General features: G+C 40.9%; 1 protein-coding gene across 9 annotated transcripts in view; it reads left to right on the top strand.

Moving 5' to 3' along the window:
* SLIT3 (slit guidance ligand 3) overlaps nucleotides 1-21,818 on the top strand; it is a 468,187-nt gene that overhangs the window by 332,710 nt on the left and 113,659 nt on the right. For all 9 annotated transcript variants that reach the window (XM_086851329.1, XM_086851327.1, XM_086851328.1 and 6 more), the window contains 2 exons: nucleotides 9,391-9,534; nucleotides 12,002-12,165. In XM_086851329.1, the coding sequence (XP_086707455.1) occupies nucleotides 9,391-9,534; nucleotides 12,002-12,165 (308 nt within the window). The remainder of the gene's footprint in view (nucleotides 1-9,390; nucleotides 9,535-12,001; nucleotides 12,166-21,818) is intronic.

Genomic DNA, 21,818 nt, shown 5'->3' with positions numbered 1-21,818 from the left:
GAATGATCATCTTTTAAATACAAACAAATATCTGCAGCTTTTTGGATTGTGGCTTTGAAGCAGCTGTTCTGGGATTGCTTGTAGTATTTTAATGGCTACTAAAAAAAAAAATAAATGGCATTGGTTGTTCTTAGACCTGCTGTTGAACAGTTGGAAGAGTGCCCTACGATTAGATCTAATTTAGTGTTCCGTGGGCACTAGATTGGATTTCTTCTTATTAGTCTGGAGACACTCTGATAAGAACACTCTGATTAAGGTATCCTGGTAGCCTGTCTGATTTCCTGAGCTGGAGCAGAAGCAGTTTTGAAAATGTACTGGCTTTATGATAAAGCAGGACGCAGTGAGAAAAAGGGAGTCCTGTATTATTTAGAAGGAAAAACTGTTATTTAGAAAGAAAAGATATTTTTTAAAAGGAAAAAATAATTACTGTGAAATTTCAGAACAGATAATATTGTTACTAATTGTTTTGGTTATAACTCACGAGAGTTTCCCAGACAGGTGATTATTCTTCAGTTTAAATATACTGTCACAATATAGGCCAGGATTATTCTGTATTCTGGCTGAATTATTCTCTGTAAGGGCCTAACAGCTTCAGGCACTGGTGACAGGAGCCCCAGAACTGGAAAAAGGGGTTCTCATCTCAGGCATTTTGAAGTGTCCTGTTTGACTTTGGTGTAGGGGGAAATTAATTCAAAACAAGTTTTAGACTGCCTGGCTGGATCAGCATGCCACATTTCTGTCTTATAAGGCAGAGGTGGTAAGCCAGTATTATATTATATTTGGCAAGAAAATAACTAGGCATGGTTAGATAATAAGGGTTTGGAGATTTTTTGCTGAGGGATTAGGGTATGGTTTTGTTGGGCTTTTTTTAAACCCTACGGGTTTAATTCAAAATGTTGTTTCTGAAGTTTTCATTATAAGTAACTATCTTAAGTAGTTAACGTTACCCACAAAAATAATTGCAATTGGATTTTTGTTAAATTGCTGATTTCACAAATCTTATGTGTTTCTTAAGTAAGCATTGGTAACCAAAGAGCAGGAAAAATCATTCTTCAAGTCCAACTGCACATCTGTTCTGTGGAGCAGAAGCTTTTCTTGGACCATGTAGTTTTCCTTACCCTTTTTGAAGGTGCCAGAGGAGAGGATGACAGAAAGCTTTGTAGCTACTGTACCCTATCCTCACACATTCTTCTTTTCAGCAGGTTGTATCAAATGCCTTCTGGGAATTTTGGGTCAATTCGGGTTTGGGAGATCCATGTTGTTTTCCAGAAAGGGATAACTGTTTTCTTAGCTTTTGTGGGGTTTTTTTTAATACAGTGAATGGAAACTTTCATCTTACTGAGGGAGCAGCGCATCCAAGCTGTGAAATACTGTTTGATTAATTTAATTGATTGCATTTCTTGCATTTAAATACCTAAAGAATGGCAAAGGCTTAAGGTGGAAGTTTTCCAGTAACCATTAGCTGTGGATAGTTAGTTCAGAAGTCCTTCAACTGACCTTGGGCTTTCTAGAAACTGGAAGACACTTAAATGTCCTGCTCACCTGTCCTTCAGCTCCCCCAGAATGTGGTCAGGCTCTTTCAGCAGCCCCTGAGCTTGCCAGAGCGCTGCCAGTCACTGCACAGGGGCACAGCACAGCCCTGCAGCTCCTTCCCATGGGGCAGCCCTGGGGCAGATAAACCCAACAGCAGCAGCAGGCACCCAGTTTGGGAGGCAGCACGTGTCAGAGCTAAGCAGCACACTTCCCTCCCTGCAACCATATTCAAACAAACATCCTGGGAGCCTTTTGGCTGCAGCCGTGCGCGTCGCGGTGCTCTGGTTCCTGAACAAGGAGCTATCCTCAAATCTGCTCTTTGAAGAGACTGTAGAGCAGAAAAATATGAGGCATGAAGTCGCATTTTTCAAATGTCTGGCAAATATCAGTTTTCAATAAATCCTTTAACTTGAGGAAATTTACTTTGCATAGCTGCTAATCATACAAGTGCTCAGGAGTGTTGATCCTAAATCTGCTTGTGATCACTGAGAGGAAAAATCCCCACAGTGGGCTCTGTTTCAATGTTGCTAAACATCACAGATCTACTCCTGTGGTACATATATTTTAAAATTAGAGGTTTGTTGTGTTTCTTTCTCAAAAAACTAAGCCAAAAGCTTACAGCCTTCTCCTTCACCTAATATCTGGTCATTAGGGAAAACTCAATGCTGCAGTTGGAAAGGACCAATAATCGTATTGGTGTCTGGAGTTTGACATATTGACAGATAAAGTGATGTCAAAAGTGGTGACAAATTATCACTCATCTAACCTGGCTTAAAATTGGAACTAGATAAAATAGTTACAACTTCAGCTGACCCTAAAATAGACTTGTATGAAGTGACAAGTCATGTGTGTACTTTCAGAAACTGCTGTCATCAGTCTTCCCAAAATTCAACTGGTCAAATTTTGGTTTGAGTGATTCTCAGTTTTTCTAACTTGCTTTTTGTTCTGTCTTTTCTGGTATAAGGCAGATACTTGGTATGCCCTGCTCTTTTCTGGTGAGGTTGCTTGGAAAGTATCTATGGCACATCTGCCAAGTTTGAAGTGCTTGATTTGTAATTCTAAATTGAATCGCAGTACTGAAGAGCTTAAAGCAGGATCTACCAATTATTTATTGTGTATTTTTGGGGCTTGATAGAATCTCAAAGAGAATGCTGTAATGTACAAACTCATACAGAGTTTTTAAAAACAACAGAATGTTCATCAATTCCAATATTTGGCATTGTATACATTGCACTGTTTTATACATAAATATATTAACCAGCTATATAAACAGTACAGAAATGTCAGAATAAAGTACAGTTCTCCATTTACAAGTCTTTAATAGCTCATTAGTCTTTTCTTTCCCCCATAGTAATGTATGCTTTAAGTGATGTATAGAATCTTCTTCTTCTGTAGAGTTCTTAATTTTTCTCATGAAGAATAGACAACAGGCAGTAAAAAAAAAAGAGACCTTATGACTTAATCTAAGGGGAAAACATTTTCATAATGATGTCAGGTAGTTGGAGTAGGCTGCCCAGAAAGCTGTGCATCCTCTCTCCTTCAAGGTTTTAAAGACCAGACTTTATCCAGACAGGATGAAGCTCAAGGTAACCCCATCTGACCTTGTAGCTCATCCTGTTTTGGCAGCCTATCAGGACAAGAAACCACTGGAGCTTCCTGGAATTCTGAATTATCCTGTGATCTGGTGATCTGCATTAACTGTGCATGAATGAGTCATGCTTTGGGTGGGTGTCAGACCAGATGACCTGGAGGTCCTTTGCAACCTATGTCATTTCTGGGATCTGTGAACCTAAATTCCTATCAAAATGGCATATGAGCTTTTCTCTTGATTCCTCAAAATATTTCTGGCTGCAGCACAGAGACTATGGCACCCTCATCCTTCCAGTCCAGGATGGAATGCTCCTTGCACAGACCTGTTTAATAGCTTTAGAATTGCTTTCCAGCCATTTGCCTCAAGCTTTCTTCCTTCAGATTTCTGCATTTAGGTTGCTATTGTGATAATGTTACTAAACTCAATAGCCGCTGTTAAAAGTGAGGAAGCAGCATCTGCCAGACTCAGAAATACAATTACAGTCAAGCACTAATGAAAGGCTGCAGCAGCATCTGCCTTTCCTGTGTCACTCCTGCAGCTTCCCAAAACAACTGCTCATCCCTGTGTCAGTGTGACCCTGCAGCCCCCGTGCTCCGAGCTGGACTCTGCTGACGGGAGCTCTCCTCCTTGTTACTACACACAAGTCTAACTCTGCTAGCCCTGAAAGTTGTGAAAATGTGCTTGCTCTGTTGTGCATCTGAATTATCATGCGCTTATCTAGAATCAGCTGTCATCTTACCTGCAGGCAGAAGTGAGACACTATTGAATTTCAAACAGCAGAAGTTTGGGTGCTGTGATAACACATGTTTATGATTCTCCAGGTAGTAACAGAAGTACCACAGGATTGTTTTGTGGGTGGTGTTCAACCGGAGTTGCAGACTTTTGGATCAGAAAAGGAATTTCTGAAATCTCTTTCTAAATTCCCACCAAAACAGGACTGTAAGACTGTGCTCTGTACTTCCTTCTTGACTCATAATCAGCTTGCGACTTTCCCATTTTAATTTACTGTGAATAAATTTGTCATCACCATCATCCAGTTTCCTGAACATGAAGAAACACTTGAAGGTGGTTAAGCAAGTATGATGATGATTTCATGCTGGTTATTATCAACTGTAGCACTGACAGACTCTTCAGTGGTCAGTCATCACATTAGAAAATGTAAATTTTAGTAGATGTTTAAATATCTCAACACAGTGAGAGACAATCAAAATGCTCCCTGACAGTCCAGGCCACCTTAAAATGTTCCTGAAATTTAATATAATTATTTTGCCAATAACTAGGCAGGGGCACATAGATTCTGTCTAATTCTGTCTTTAGATGTTGCTTGTCATTGGCTGCTGGGATGACCAAGTGCTTGACTAGGTATTGCTGTATTGACACTTCAGCTGTATTAAATCAAGAATGACACTTGATTCCCTATAAATTTCAAGAGAAAATTCTGAAAAATACATGCTAAATTTTGTTTTGACTTCTTGTAGCAAGTATTGTATATCCTAAGGAAACCTTTCTGCTGAGAATTCTTTCTTTGCTGGCTTATAGTGCCTCTGAATGTAGGTGAAGCCTTCAACTATTGATATTCTATAAAGGTCATGCCTGTTCAATTTGTATTCTGCTGTTACCTAGGCAAAACTGTTACCCTGTTCTCCTCTCCCCTACAAGTCTCCTGTGCCTGTTACATCTGTTTTTTCTAGTGAGTTCTCATTTTCCCCAGTGGAGTCTGGCATGTGGGATGTGCCAGCCAGTTCATGGGATGCCAAACATTTTCATTCTCATCGTGTTGTCGTTGCTGTCAAAACACAAAGCTGGTGAAAAAGGAAGAGAAGCTTTTCAGTGCCTTGGTGCAGCTTTTCTCCCCAACACTTTCCTTTAGGCTGAGCTATGTATTTAGGATGATTCCTGCTCTACCCTGGAGCACCAGAGGCCAGCCTGCAGTCCCCAGCACGTGTAAGGTTGCCAGGCTGCTGTTGATTCTCCAAGTTCTGTGGTTATTTCCTGATAGTTTGATTACTTGACTTCACTGAGATAAAAATACAAATATGGCTAAGGGTAAAAGCCATATAAACATTCCCATTTGCTCTTAAAAAACAATTTTTTCAGTCATTTTGGGTTTGGAGTTCAGAATGTTGTTTAAATGTTAATCACTTGAAGCTGTGCTTGGGCATATAATTCAATTATGGGACCATCTTAATTATGCAGATGGTGCTTATGAGCAGCTGATACAATTACAGAGCCAATTCAGTGCACATTCTTTTCAAGGGCTTAGCTGAACCACGTTATTATTTCAATGTGTGTGGACAAATCCTATTTTTCAGGAAATGGGTTCATGGAATTGTAATAGTGCTCTGCTCAGCTCGTTGTTTCAGTGGTGTGCAAACCACAAGGTTTTTAACCATTCTCCCTTATTCTGTGGTCATCCATGGCTTGTGAGAGGTTTCTTCATGTTTTTTACATATCCAGAGGGATGAAAATGGAGACTTGAGTTAATAATCCATCATCCCTCTGGCTAGCAGGCGGTTTCATTTCTACTTGAATATTTAACCTCCTTTTGAATGGAGCCCCACATCTGGAGGCCGTGTGTAAATCTCATCCAATCAAGCTGATAACAAAATAGGAGAATTAGTGGAATTTACTTTCACCATGAATTGGTGCAAAAATAAATACCATGTAATTCCTGCTTAAATAGAACTCCACTTTTAATGTTCCTTCTTTTGGTGTAAGTCCAGTAAAGGAACCCTTAATATGTTTTATGGCCTGGCCCAGTGCTCAGGAAAGATTCTGCTTCCTGGAATATGTTTTTCTCATCTGCCTTTGTGTTAGTTTAAAAAACCTCTTAAAACCACTTCTAACTCCACGTGAGGCCTGCCTTGTATACCTGATTAAAAATGAGATGCCATTAATGGAGCTGGGATAACGAAGAAAGATTAAATAAAGAACTGAGATTTATAGAGCGGAATATTCATAGCGGATATTTTAAAATAACTGAGAGTTTTGAAAGGAATATGAACCTTAATGATTCTGGCCAAAAGTCATCATTTAACAAACAGTAAGTAAGAGGAAAAGATTTTTAGGGATGATATCTTCTGTTTCCTCAGTTTTTCACTTCTCCCCCCTTTTTGTCACTGATTCTGAGCAGAAATAAGTCATTAATGTATCTCACCATCCACCCCATATGGCTACACCTGGATTACTGTTGAGCAGACTATCTGTGATACACAAAATAGGTGTTGTCACTTCAGAAAAGCTGTTTAGGACCTGCATTCTCACTTCTAAACAGTGCACAAGCACTTTTCTGTTCCAGATTACTCAGATGCTTAAAGGAGAGCGTGTGCCTCTGTATTTGTGGCTGTAGAGGATCAGTTGCTCTCATTTTCAGTGTTTGGCTCTAAATAATGTAACATATCACCATGAACACAGTCATCAAAAATTCTTGCCAGGAAACCTCGTCACATTGTAAATTCTATTTTCCAGCATGGGGTTTATTCATGTTTTGTTGAAACTAATGGGAGAATGAATCTGGATCCAGTGCATTCACTGCAGTTGCAGGTCAGTTTTGCTCAGAGGGGTTTTTTTCAGTGGGCTGGATCAGTAATGTAGACTTTGTGCCTGATCTTTGCACAGGAGGGAACAGCATCTGGCCAGAGCAGCTCTGCTGTGCACTTCTGAGGCATCCTAAGAAGACATACTGGTTACCCACATGTGGAAATACAATCGTAGTTTAGTTATAAATTCTCTTATTGCTGAGGTTGTTTTCATTTTTGCTTCATGCCTTGTTACAAGTACTGCTTGCAACATAAGCCGTTGCTATAATACTGGGAAAAGATTAACACCTAGCAAAATAAATTGAAGTACATACTTGTTTAGAGTTTTGTTCCTGGGTAGCTCAGGTGCCAAGCCTCTGTCATGGGACAGAAACAGACAAACCAAGCTGATGTGCCTTTCCTAAAACTGGGGTGGGACCAGTGCAAAAGGTGCTAGAAACCAAAGGATTTCTAATGCCTAAGAGCATTATTCTATCCCTAGTTTAGGGATATTGTTCAAAATTCAGTACCTGGTTCTGCCTCCTTCTACCTTGTTAAGCCATTCTTTGTGGATAAGATACTCTACAAGCTGGAAAGAGAAATGCATGATGTGTGAGATCCAAGAGGAGGAGGATTGCTTTGGTTTGGACACACAAATGGCTGCAAGAAGCAAGCAGAAGAGATGGCATTTGCTGTTGGAGTGAAGGAGGAGGAGCTGTTCCTGTAGCCCACTGGGAAAATGACTTTTTTTACTTTTGGGGGAGCCAACAGGAGTGTGGATTAAGTGTTATGGAAATACAGATTCCAGAGGGGTCATACTAGTGCTGCTTATGATTTCATAAAATTGTTTTAGCTATTAGTTCATGCAAAAATGTAACCTCATTTATCCATCATTGCTTTCTATGGGATTTTGTCTTAACTAATGTCAAACTTCATTTTCCACAATATGTAATGGAGGAAATTTGGGTAAATTGATACTGACTTTCCTGTAGGCTGGGAAAGGGAGTTCTCCTTTGGAGCCCTCTCATTCCAAAGCATTCCTGTTCTCCTGGAGTTCTCCATGCTGCCCAGGTCTGCCTTCACCTCCTGTGTATCACAAACACAGCGAGGCTCTGCCAAAACAACAGTGGGAGCAGAGAACTGTAGTGAGCCTGTGATATTCCAAAGGTTTCAGGAATGTGAAGGCAGAGGAAATATCTTGTGAATTACTTTTTGGAGAAAAGCATCACATGCAGCTAGCAAGCTTGTATTTCTTCCTGAGTGGCTGACCTCTTGTCTTTAGTTGTGCCTGTGCAGTTTGTTGAGAATGGAACTCCCTGTGCTGTTAGAGGTTTCTTTAAAAAGATGCATTTGCTTGCTGAGGAATAGAGGATATATTTTCCTTATTGCCTATAAACATATTTGTCTCCTGTTTTTTGTATCAGTGTTCTGCCTCACAGAGAGCCACACTGATGCAATATTTAGTCCTTTAAATTCATAGACAAGGGAGGAATTCTGTGCTCAAGAGAACTGAGTTATCAACATACACTATTTGCAATTCACCATTTTTCTCAGGCTGGTGGTAGTCAAGAAATTTGGATTTTGGCTTTGCTAAGGAGAACAGGTAATTTCCTGCCTATTTCCCTTCTAAGTGCAAGATACCACTGATGCAGATGACAGTGACAAATTAAGTGTTCTTGTGTTTGATTGTCTCAGCAGGAGATGCAGCTTGTTGTTTGGTTTGTATATACTTATTACATGGGTAAGAACTCTGGATGGATGATCTAAGAAAACTTGCACAAGTACTGTCCAAGATTTTCTTGCTGAACTGATTAGTTCCACCAGCTGGTTTCTGTGTAGTTGTAAAATATATGGTTTTTCTAAAAATAGTTTTTAAAGTGCCTTTGTGCTGCTTTTGCACAACTGCACAGGACTCTGATGTGACTGGAATTCATAGAATTGTGGGGCAGTAGAGGGTGGAAGGGACCTTGAGTGATCACTTGACAGTAGTCTGGAGAACCCTTGCTTAAAGCAGAGTCACCTTATCAGGTCAGAGCAGGTTGCTCATGGTTTTATTCAGTGTCACTTTGAAAAGCTCCAAGGACAGGGACTGAGGACCCAGCTCCTGCAGCAGCCTGGGCCCCTGCTTGGCTGTCCTTGGGTGTGAACTGAGTTTCCTTTCAGTAAGTTTTAGCCCAGACCTTGCACTTCCCTCTTTTTGTCTCCCAGGAGAAACATCTTTTTAATCTGCCATTATCAAATTAACCCTACACTCCTTATCAAAAGATTTCAAACTCCCAGAGTTTCAGTTAGATTTAAGACAGTTGCTGGTAGAGAAAATTCAAAAATAAGGGTTCTTCTTATTGTGGGCTGTGTGTGCATGGAATGGCAAGGTGGGGAGTAATTTTTACTTCTGTGTATATTAAGCTGAAGGCTTCCTTAAATATTCGTGTAGAATTTTGAATAAATTGGGAGAGAGCTAGGCATATAACAAACACACACATCCCCCCCTGCCCCACCCAGCTTTGAAGTGTTTTTAGATGGCTAGCACTGTTTTATGTCTGTATATTCCCCAGCTGTGAGAGAACTCCTCCTGTCCACTGTGACTTTTTCACTTTTTAAATGTAACAGGCAAATGAAGCCTTTACATGTGGTTTAGCCTTGGTAACTAGGTTAATAATTTTGTTTTCGATTTAACCCCAAAGTCTAGTCTATCTTTATTTGATTATTACAAGATTAATGAATTCTAAACCTTTTCTCTGTTTCCAGGCTTCTCAATGCCAACAAGATCAACTGCCTGAGGGTAAACACGTTCCAAGGTCTGCATAATCTCAAACTGTTATCTCTTTATGACAACAAACTGCAGACCATCAGCAAGGGGCTCTTTGCACCTCTGCGATCGATCCAGACTCTGTGAGTATGCAGCCATATCATAAATGACAGCTCTCTCTTTCCCCACCAAAGATGTTGCCTGTCTTTGCATCTGACATTAAGACAATTTTGGAAGAGACATCCATGTAGCAGCCCCTCCTTTCCTCGCTGAGAGAAAAAGGAGCAAGAAGTGTTGCATCAGTTCAGCAAAGGCAGGATCGACACAGCCTGCCCTTAGTGACAGAAATGTCAGAACTGTGTGAAGCTCAGGCTGTTTGTTGGGGAGGTAATGTGTGCATTTGTCTTTGGATAAGATACGAACAGCAGATTTTATTAGGATCATTGTCTAACAGTTTTTAATGAGCCAATGAGTTGGCATCTCTCCTGCCTGGGTCTGAGTCCTGCTGTGCAGTTGGTGACTTCTGTAACCACATTTCAGCTGACATTCCACTTAAGGGGAATGATACGTTGAATTATTTGATCCATTAAAAAAATCCACTGAACATTTTTGAATTTGGAGGCATTAGAATAGGCATCAGAAGCAAACACATAGAAATGATTCAATATTTTGTAGAAGGTCTCATCCTGAAGCTGTGAGTAATAAGATAATAAGGTAAATAGTACTCCTTCAGAGCTGGAGTTGGCAGCCTGATATTCCAGTGTTAAAATATCTATGGGTGTGTATATATATACATATATATATATATACATACTGCAGTATCAATCCACACACATGCTATAGTACTGCAATTTTTGTATGCAAATGCACATCTATATATTTTAATACTGGGAATGCACTGGCTGAATTAGTTCTATAAATATTTTAAATCATATACAAATGAACTGACAGGAATGATTTCTTGCAGCAGAGTTTCTGCCACGTCCTCAGGCAGCTGCAAACACAACCTGAATTTCCAACAGATATTTGGCCAGTATGTATTGCTGCAAACCATGAAGGCATTGGAATAATGATGTACAACAACCCCCAGTTCTGCCCCCCCAAAGCTTTCTGCTCCTGAGCTTGCTGTGTATGTACACACAGACACTGGGGCCACAGGGAGGGTTCTTTTACAGAGGTATGTAAGGTTTGTCAGGTTAAACAACAGGCTTTTTTCATGTTTATAGTCCTAAGATATGAACCTTTCCTGTTGGTTTCAGGGGGTTTTCCTAGTGTTTCTGATGGCCCTTGCTTAGAATGGACTTGTCACTTCACACCAAGAGACTACATGGTCAAGTTTTGATTTGTTCTCCTATTTTTAATATCCAAAGTGATTGCCATCTTCTGTATTTTTTCTAGAGTTACAAAACCAGAACCAAATTTTCTCTCTATGTGATTCTTTGGATCTTTCATAGCAGGAATGGCTCTACTGCAACAGGAATCCTGAGATTCTTCAGGCCCCTTCTGCTCTGTGTGCTCTCCCTTCCCAGTCCAGGACAGCCATTGCCCTGTTGTATTTTACACTTATTTTGCTCTGTGACAGTTCATAAATATAACTGCAAACAGAAAAGAAGTTTCTACAAGTGGAAAACAGTAACAGAGAGAGTTCTTGTGAGGCTATAACTTTATACCTCTGTCCAAACCAAATTGAAACATCTGTCTTTTCTTAACCTGTCTTTGCAGTTATTGGAGAGCTGAGTCCTGCTCCCTTGGAGGTCAGAGGCACTGATGCAAGTTAGCTGAGCTGAGATTAGAGCCTGGCTCTGGGAAAGACCTGGCCAACTCTCCTGACACAGTGCTCAGCTTTGTCAAGCAGAATAAATCAGAGCAGCAGCAGAGAAACGCTGGTTCTCTCTAAGATGCTCCAGCAGATTTCTGTTACCAACAGCTAGAAACACCCAGTTTAAATCAATGTTATAATACCTATTTCCAATTTCATAGGAAACTAGTTGAGCAAATTCTGGTGAAGGACAGAGTGAAGTTTTACCTTGCCTAAACATTTCAGTCTTTGAATTAAAACCTTTTGCTTCAAGAAAAAATACATAAAAAGGAAGTACTATTACACATGATGAGCCTGTGCAAATACTAATTCACTCTTGTGAAAAGATTCTAGACTACTGCCTTTGTCCAAATATCCAAGGTGCTTTAATAAATCACATTTTGAGCTTGCTGATAAAATTTCTTTTAAACCAGGATACAAAATGCTCTTCAGGTGTAAGGTGCATTTCTCTCAAAAGGCAGCACAAGCTCTCAGGAGACACGGTGGCACTTGGGAGACAGCAGCAGGTCTGTGTCCTTTAAAGGGGGGTCTGCTATCTTAATTTTTGTTTCCTCCGTGCGAGGACTTGCTGCAGGCTTAATGAGCTGCGAAATGTGAGCGCTCACAGAATTCTCCCATTCACGTGCAGCTCCTTGTGGCTCCCACCAGGCCCGGGGTGGCTTTGGTTTTTCTCTTCGGGAGCCGATTCAATTACTCCACTCTTCATATTCGGGCGTTGGTGAAAAAAAAAACCAATGATGGAGCACGGTGTCACAGGTCACTCCTGATTAAACATCCCATCCTTCTCGCAGACATTTAGCTCAGAACCCATTTGTGTGCGACTGCCATCTGAAGTGGCTGGCTGATTACCTGCAGGATAATCCGATCGAGACGAGCGGCGCACGCTGCAGCAATCCCCGTCGCCTTGCCAACAAGCGCATCAGCCAGATCAAGAGCAAGAAGTTCCGCTGCTCAGGTAATTCATTTATCCAGCCTCTGCTGCGCCCTCCGTTCAGGGATAAGCAGGTCCAGAGAGCCCTCTAATCCAATCTGCGGGACAGTGTTTGCCGTAATGGATATTAGGGAGCATCTTTGAAAATTAAATTTGGGGAAATTCGGTTAGTTCGACAGAAAGCCAATTACCTTATGGATTAAAAAAAAAAAAATGAGAGAGAGAGAAAAGAAAAAAAAAAAAGACAGCCTATAGCTATCTTAAAAACAAAGAAAAAAAAAGATAATGTTTATTATCTTGTGATGTTTAATCATAAAAAATTACTAAATTACTAAATATTTAAAGAAAACAACGACAGTATATGTGAATCCGTGTGGGAAATGTTCTATTTTGACAGGATTGTCATTTGTATTTAAGGAGAGCTCTTACTGACCTAATGAGTGCTGAGTTCAAGTTCAGTTCCCACACCTAAAAGGCTGAGAACAGTAGGAGAGGTTTTCATACAACTGGCAATGGGCATTTCTGGTCTGGGATGGGAGTGAAGCTGGGGGTGAGGGAATGGCACCAATTCATGTGCTTTCATACATTCATTTTCCTTCCATCCATAAGTGACACACTAACTCAGTAAAATTGCCATCAAAGTTGGTAAGATTTTTGTTTTCAGCAAGCTTTGAATCAAAAGGTGCATAATGATTTAGGCAAAGGTTTTGTGTTGTGAATGAGACAGAAAAATGTTTCTACCTGAAATTAACCTCCAAAGTAAAATAAACAGCTTTTTCTTAATCCTATCTGTTCTTTATTTATGGTTCAGCTGTCAGTAAAAGGATATTTATTTCTTGCCTTACACAGCACAACTAAGCAGATGACTGCTTCATGTGTTTTTTCCTATTGGTTATATTGGTTATATCTATTTTGGATTACTGCATTTTTGTGTACTGTCAAGACAAGCAGGTTCCAATAAGCAGATCTATTAGTGTGTACTGAGGAGAAAAATGACTGTTATTGATGGAGTACCTTGCGGTGTTTTCTATGAAAATTACTATGATTTTTCTTTTTCCTCTGAAAAGAAACGTGATTAATTGTGTTCCTGGTGGTAAAAGATGAATGGCTCTAGATGGGGATGCAGCATGAAGCTGAGTGGCAGCAGCCCAAAACAAGCCGTTGTGCTTTGTGCATCTCTGTGAGCAACATGCCAAGCTAAACCTTCCCTTTATGGGGGAAAGAAAATAAAGATAACTTCATTTGCAGTCAGCTTTTCTTGGGCAGGTTTGTTAAGGTCTTCAGTCCCTTGTGACTCAAGCCACAAAATTTATAATCAGGCCTTAAATCATGACATATTTTATCTAGGTTTTTGGATTGTGTCCATCATAGTAACAATATAATTAGCCAATAATATTCATATTTAAAGAAACTGGAAATGAAAATGCATAAGCAGAGTTTAGAAAGGAAAGCAGCCTGCAGAAACAGATCTCTATAAACCTGTACCAAATTTGCCATTGTTACTTTCTTCTGCTTTTATTAATGGGCTAGAGGAATTAATGTTATGTGTGTGCATGCTTTGAACAAAGGTACAGGCAGCTGGAGAAGGCAAACACCATCTGACACCATTTAGGAGAGGTCATAGCTACGAAGAGCTACAGTGCAGAACTCTGTATCTGCTGGTGCTGAGAACAGTATTTTGTGTGAGCCCTTAGCTTGGGGGTTCCTTTCCTGGAGGCATTAGGCTGTTTTTCCTCGGGTCTCCAGCTCTGCATCTATATCAAAACCACATGGAAAAGGCATAAACCTGACTTATGAAGGAGGAGAGCAGGGATTGAACAGCTTCAGAACAAAGATTTCAGCTGGATGAAAACTAATGCTGTTCAAAAGCTCAATAGAGGAGAGATCCTTGCCTGTAGAGTTTCCAGATGGTGATGGGATACATTCAACTCGACTTGCTGTCTGCTCACATGAGACAGGGAACATCTAATGGTTGAGAAAATCTTAGCTTGTAAATCAATCCAGGGAACAGACATCCTTGGCACCTGTTCTGCTCAACTTGTCCCTTTGAATCATGACTCCTTCAGGCTTGGCATTTCGCAGGAATTTTCCATGTTTTCATTTTGAGGAATATGTTTCATCCCAGGATCTAGCACAGCACGTCTCTGTGCAGAAGTGTCCATGAGGTATGAATCTTCATTTAGAGCACTGGGCAGTGCTTTGTCATCCAGGGATGACACAATCCCACTGGGATGGCAAGGCTCAGTAACAGTGTCCTCAGTGTCTCTGGGATTCTCCCTCTCTAGTTTTTACATCTTCTGCTCAGTGTATGAGAAAACAATTTTAATTTTAAACTCCTTTGTTTATGTGCATCTCTTTCTCAAAGGATTCTTTTTTCAAAGAATCCTGAATTTTTCAGGATCCTGGTATTTTCATGTAGTTTGTGTAATACATTTAGTACATGTCAATGGTTAGAAAGTTGTTTTTTGAGGGGCAAATACAGGGAATGAGGGGTTGGTTAAGGAAGAAATGTGAGGGATTTTATCCTCACACTGTGAGATAAAAGACTTTGACTTTTGAGAAGGGATGAGGATGTGCAGAAAGTGTGAGCTCTGTGGGAGCAGAGGCACTAGGGCAGTGTCAGGATCACACCCAGGAGCAGTTAAGCCCAGATGAGCTTAATATTTTAACATCAGGGGACGAACAGTTGTAAAGTCATAAAATGCTGAGGTTGTCCTGAAGTGATCTGTGTGTCTTCCACATTGCTTTTCACAAGGGCACGTAGTGATAGGACAAGAGGGAATGGCTTTAAACTGCAAGATGATTGGTTCAGATTAAAAATTGGGGAGAAATTCTTCCCTGTGAGAGTGGGGAGGCCCTGGCACAGGGTTCCCAGAGAAGCTGTGGCTGCCCCATCCCTGGAAGTGTCCAAGGCCAGGTTGGACAGGGCTTGGAGCAGCCTGGGACAGTGGAAGGTGTCCCTGCCCATGGCAGGGGGTGTGGGACTGGATGATCTTTAAGGTCCCTTCCATCCCAAACTATTCCATGATCCTGTGATCATGAAGGGGACTGTCAGACGGGACCTATTATGAGAAAAAAATGGACTGTTCAGTAAATTAAGGGAAGAAAGGGAAGTGCTTTTCCTCTAAGGATAGGAGAGAGGAGTGGTTAGCAGGAACAGGGGAGAAAAGATGAGATGTTTGAAGTTTCAGACATCAGTCTGAAGTGGCAGAGGAGCATCAAGAAGGTAATGTCAAGAGGACACAGAAGCAGATGGGCTAAATAGAACTGTATTTGACAATTAAATGAAACTGTGAAGACAAATCTACAAAACTTCATTCTGCACAGTTTCCTTTAGTTTTCATCACAGGTCCCCACCATCCTGTTAGATAGCTTCTAGCCAGAAGTACTTACCTTCTTTTTTTTCAATTGATCAGTTTTTTCAATTGAGGCACTTTTCCCAGATGCTATTTCCTCCCAGAACCTAATGACTCGAGCTTTTACTGATATCAATGGAGCAACAGCTGCAAAGGTTATGAGAGGCCATAGGAAGGAGCTTCTGTGCAACAGGTAGATAATGTACATAATTCTTTTAAAAAGGAAAATTGGAAGCATTATAGCATGAAATGAAGGAACAGCAGGGAACAGGACATATTTTTGCCCAGGGCTGTGAGACAGGCAAAGCTTTTGAATATACCATCAAATATGTTTAAACTTCAGATTGCAATAGATGCTATTTCCTGTGGTTTTTTTTTTTGCTTTCCATTTGATGCAGTGCACCACAATAATAACAAATCTCCCCCTTGCCCAGCTGTCTCTCACAGCTATACAATCTGAGACTAAAAAATCTGAGATGTTTTCTTGAAAGAGAAATCAGAAGTAGAGGTTACAATTAATTCTCTCTCTTCTGTTTAGAAAAGGGAAATACTGTCATTTTCAGTGGCAACAGTGAAATTCTGATGATCATTTTCTTTTTGGCTACATCTGCCCACTCTGACCACCTAAGGATCCAATGGTGCCTGGCAGCCTTAGGTCACTGGAGGCTCCCATTCTTAATATGAATAAGGGGAAAAAAGATCAACACAAATATCCTGCCCAGAAGCATTTGATTAAGTTCACTACCGAGCAGTTTTGTTTTCTAAGGCAGCACTGGGCTTTAGGAGTAAGGGAAATGAATCTATGAGCAGATTGTGTTGTCTCTGTGGTAGCTTATTGTCACTTCAGGACTTGGCAGGTTCCTTGATTGCTGTGTGACACTGTGTATGAAATCGCTTTTGGAAAGAATTGCCCTTGCATTCAGCTGTATATCTATTTCTCCCTGTGATATGTTTGCATTTTTCAGTATATTGTGCATTTCAAAAGCGATGAAAGTTCCACCTGCTGTACTGACACAAACTATCTCTGATAATGATCAAAGCACTGTGTTCCTACAAACATCACATCACAAAAGCTTTTTATCTTCTAATTCTTAGAAATAAGACTTTTATAAAGAAGATTGCTATTTGAAATACTCTGAAGTGAACCTGTCTTATTGCTTCCTCCTGCATACATTGTGTTTAACTGCCTTTAATTAGTTACTTCAGTTCCAGACAGTTCTATACAATCAAAAGGACAAGGGAGAACAGGAGGAGGAAAATAAACCATCTGCCAGCAATATTCTCTCCTTTTGGACACTACTTCTTGTTAACTCAACCCAAAGCAAAGTCAGTCTTTGTGGTACATTTGCGTCCAAAAATGGCATATTTAGTGTTAGTGTTATTTCTCTCATGTTATCCCCAATTATTAGATGGTAATGTAGCTGATTTTTGTTTGCTTGTAATTTTTAAGGGATTTGATAAAAGCTCTCCTCACTAATTGCAGCTTTTGTCCTAATTCTTTATGTGTCTTTTCCAGTCTCAGTCTTCATACACACTCACCTTCCTTGGGGTACCTGTCTGCTTTGGAACAGAGTTGCAGTTTCTTGTAATCACCTGAAATTTCCTTCTCTCTTCTCTGCATTGTTGCACCTTTAGAAGCACAGAACTGCCATGCATGGAGTCAGGGGAGCACAGGCTGCACCTCAGGACTTTTTGTCCCCTCCCTGTGGCAGTTCACACATTTTGTGTCCCTTGGGCTCCTTGGGTTATCCCCTTCTCTGCTCTAGTGATGTGTAAACACTATTTAAGATCTTTGAGCTCTCAAAATGAAAGCTGCAATGTGTTAAACCATGAAAGGTAGGTGAATTTAACCCAGATCTTACATAATTGAAACACTCTCCAGTTGTGCCCAGAACTTTCCAATCACTCTGATGACAGCTTTGCAAATTCCTTTCATTTTTAATAAGCAAATAGTCATTTACAGCCCACGGACTCATGCTCCTGCCCATAGCATTTTCTGTTTGATGGAAAGCACAGGTATCCAGTGCTCCTGCCTGCCTTGTTGCAGTGCTACAGGGACACATTTTTGGGGATGTGGTGACCCTGCTCCAGCAGTTCCTGAGCAAGCCCCAAGCCCTGACAGCCCCTGGGTGCTCTAGATCTGCTCATGTTAGTGGGAAATCTCATCTGACACCAAGCTCCAGCACTTTTCTCACCATGGCCTTGCCCTGCTGTGAGGGAAAGGGACAGGAAGCACTGCTCATGATTTGAGAAACTGAATTCAGGTATCTGTCTGTGGTTTGGTTAGATTTGGGTGTTTTTTTGTATGTTCTTGTTTTATTCAGTTGAATTCTGTGTGTTGTACCCCTTTTTTCCCCCTGAAAGACACAAAGACTCAGCAGAACTATCTTCAGAAACCCTCTGAATATACCAAAACTGGGGATATGTCTGTGGTGCATAAGAACTATTCTTATCTGAATGGAAGGTTGTTTAACACCAATAAATCACCTGCAGATTAAATCCTACACTGAATTTGTAATTATGAATATGAATTTTTCATGGTACACTGAAATGGAGTATATTTGGGCTTTGGTTTGCATGAATTCTTCCTGAAGCTGACATCATTAGAGAACACAATACAACTGCTATGACTAATAGTAATGGAGCTGGGTTCCCTTGTACTGTGCAAATGTTGCTGTTGTTAAATTAGACTGTACTGGATTCTGATTATAGCCCTCCCTTTTCTGCACATCCCTGATAGCAGCTGAGATTTTCTTGTTAAAATTTGTGTCAGTTGCACTGAACCTTCACTAGCCTGTGAAAAACACAATGGTGAAGGGCTCTGGCTCTGCAGTGGGGGGAAAGAATGGAAACCATTTCACTCAAGGAAGCATAAGCTTAACATATAACAGGTGGGTCTGTTTGGCAGAGAGTATGGCTCTTAATAAGAAAGTAAATTGACGTGTTTCAGTTAGGAAGTTTATTTTAGGCTCTGCCTCATTTTATTTTTGAGTTGAAGTAGTCTTCAAAAAAGCAAAATATCTGAACAACTTTGTTATCCACCAACATCCTTATTTGCAATTATAGTAAAGAGGCACTGGGAACAGGGAGGAGGATGAATGTTGAGTCACTGATGCATCTATATCACTTAGGCATCCAAATATCACAATTATCCTGGATTCCCCATGCAGGCAGAGTGCAGGGCTGTGTGGATTCCTCCCTTGAGATCTGAATTGTCCTCTTACTTAACTATGTCAGAAAGCTGAGTGATTGATTGCTCTTTTAACCCCAAACATTATGATGGCACAGAGTTTGCTCTCTCCTCTCGCGTTGCCATTCCACGTGTTGAGGTTAAGCTGAGCAGCACCAGAGGTGCTGAGGTGACACTTTCTGTGTGTGTGTGGTGCTCACTGGAATGGGATACAGAAAAGAACTGGGGAGGTGCTGGCATGGATCTGTGCAAGGATGTCCCTGCTGCACTTGGACAATAAATTTTTCATCTGACTATTCTGAGACTGCAGCAGTTTCCTGAGGTGTTGCACCCTGGTGGGACAGTTAAAAATAGGGTCCTGTGTACAAATCCTTTACAAACTGCAGGTTCAGGCACCCATTAGCAGAACGTGGATTACAAGAAGTGAATGAACACCAAGAGCAAACCATACAATGCTGTTTGTGTGTAAAGTATCTAAAGGGAGGAGTTTTCATGGAAGCTGGCAAACAGCTGGAGATGTATTTCATTTTTCAACTTCTTTTTTGCAAACATTTATGCAGGATGATCTTATGTACATCCAAAGACTTATGGATTTATTTTTTTTTTTAATGTAATTTATAAAATAGTGTGCTTTCCTGGTATTTCTGCTCTCCTGTATTCTATGGACATAAATTAGGATTCTGACAGATTTCTTCGTGTGCTGGTACCTCTTGTTCATTGCAGTTGATGATTAGTTTAGGCAGTTATTGTGTGATGTTTAATTAGTGCAGCAAAGGAATAGAGACTTGTTCAAAATATTCTCATGGGGTTTCTCAGGAAGGTGTTTGCAGAGCATTTGTTTCTAGCAGGACTGAAAGAGTTCATTGACACTGAAATTACTGAGTTTATTACAGATATCTCACTTAATACTGTAAACCAGTATATAATATAAAAGTTTTTGGAAGATATGAACTGTTACTTGTCATTGTTTAGCACAGTACTGTGGATTAATTTGTTTGAAGAGCCCAAACAAAATTAAAGCAGTGTAGGAATAAGGATATAGGATTCTACATCCTTCTTCAGTGGAGCCATACAAAATTATTATCAGGAATGCTAGTTGTAGATATAATTTCTAAGTAAATGAGGTGTGGATTCCAGGGTTATGCATACTTTGAATTAATCAAGCAAGAAAATTAATGTGGTTTTGTGCCACATTGCATGAGTCACAAAAGAAAATGAATAATCTAAAGTTTTTATCAATTCAGACTGTGACTAGTTTGGCAGCTTGTGGAGATTGAAGATTTGTGTTAAGTTCCCCTGAAAAAGTGCTTCGGTTTATTTCTTACATTGTAAAGACAGACAAAATCAAACTGCCTTTCTTTCATTGCTGAACCAAGCCCACAGTTTGGGGTGGCTAAGTTAACAGTGTACTTATCTCCTGAAGTTCCCAAGTAACTCAAGTGTTGTCTTTTCTGCATAACAATGCTGGGTCATGGCAAAATGGTGAAGCACAGACCCCTGCTGTATTATCTGTCATCTCTGCTCAAGCACTTGTGCTGTTCTCCATGTAGGTAATGAATAATCTGCTTGGTGCTGACTTTGTTCTTTGGGCACTGCAAACCCCTTACTAAGGCAAGTGATTTGTATTTAAAAGCACAAGCACTGACCTTCACTGAAGTCCAGCACAACACTGTGAGCAGTTGCAGAGGATAGCCACTTCCTCTCTCATCTGGGAATCCTGCAAGAGCATTTGAGATGTGACTTTCAAAATCATTGTCCACTGGCACAGCTCTGCAGACAGTGGAGTCAGTGAGAGCTTTATTCCAGTGGGAGCAGTCAAGCCTGAACTGAATGCCCTGCTTTAGATGTCAAAGTTGCAGGAATGAGTTACAAGAACAAAGCTGTTTGAAATAATTCAGGATGTCGGAAATAGAGCGAGTGATGTACAAAACCTAACAAATATGCTCAGAAACACAACAACAAAATGCTTCCTCTGTCTGTAGTAGCATGTGTGTGCTACTCTGCTGAAAAGTGCAGAGGAAACCAAATAAAAAGGAAAAGCAAAGCAGTGGCAGTTACAGATTGTCAGTGTAAGTGCCACCAGCATGAAGGGGCTCTGGGAGCTGAAATCAGGCTCAAGGGGCACTCGGGGAGCATTTAAGGCCACAGCTTGGCCATCAGCTCAGAATCTGCTGTTATTAATATGGGCTGCGGTACTTCTGAGGTTGTGTTTAAATAAATGGAGCAAACCTAAATGTCATTTTTACTGAAAGGAAACACCAGGAGAGAGTAAGTAATAAAAAGCAGCGTAGATTGGGCATTCACTGTGTGGTGGGAGCTGCACGTGCTCTCTGGGAGGAGCAGTGAGCGCTCCTCTGGTAGTGATTTCTATTGTGTCAGCTCTGTCTCTGAACTCGCCCGGGCTCTGTTCGTGTTCACTAACCCCAATTGTGCTCCAGGGTGTTCCTGCAGTAGCATAAAGGATGACCTCTTGTATCCAGCACCTTTTTGCATGGGTGGAGTGGAGAGCAGCTCTCCGTGAACCTTCAGCTTGTGCTTCTCCATGCTGCTTCCTCTCAACGCTCCTCTCTCTTTGGCGCTGCCTAACTCTGACTCTGGCTGTCCATGGGGTTTTCCTTTGTGCTTGATCTAACCATGTGGTAGAACAATACAAATGGAACATGGTTCTGTCAAGCACCATGGAAGGCTGCATACTCCCTGCAGCATGGCATGCCTGGATACTTCTGCTGGGGCAGAAGCATCGAAAGGTGAGAGATTCCCTTTCCCTTTCCGCACGGGGACGGTGGAACAGGTGAAGTGTTGCTAACCCGGCTCCCAGGCACTGCCAGGGAGCCACACTGATGTTTGCACAGACTTTCCACAGGGCTTGCATGCAGAATAACCATTTCTAAGTAATTAATCTGTTTAATTGCTCTCACGGTGAAGCAGTTGGGCGTTCTATTGGTTGATAATATTCAGGGGTGACTCTGGCTGTGCCTACAGAGATGAAAAATCACTTTTGTCTCCTTACCTTGTGCATAATGTAAGCTGCATCTGTCTGTTTGAGCTGTCCAGTGAATCCTTCTACTTGAGATGCACTTTGGATGCCATTTCTGCAACAAGACACCTGCCACTCAATGTAACTTTGGACC

Source organism: Cyanistes caeruleus, chromosome 15, assembly GCF_971803275.1.
Source record: "Cyanistes caeruleus chromosome 15, bCyaCae1.hap1.1, whole genome shotgun sequence".
Lineage (NCBI taxonomy): Eukaryota > Metazoa > Chordata > Aves > Passeriformes > Paridae > Cyanistes > Cyanistes caeruleus.
The sequence above is the reverse complement of the archived record's forward strand: the minus strand, read 5'-3'. Positions and strand labels throughout refer to the sequence as shown.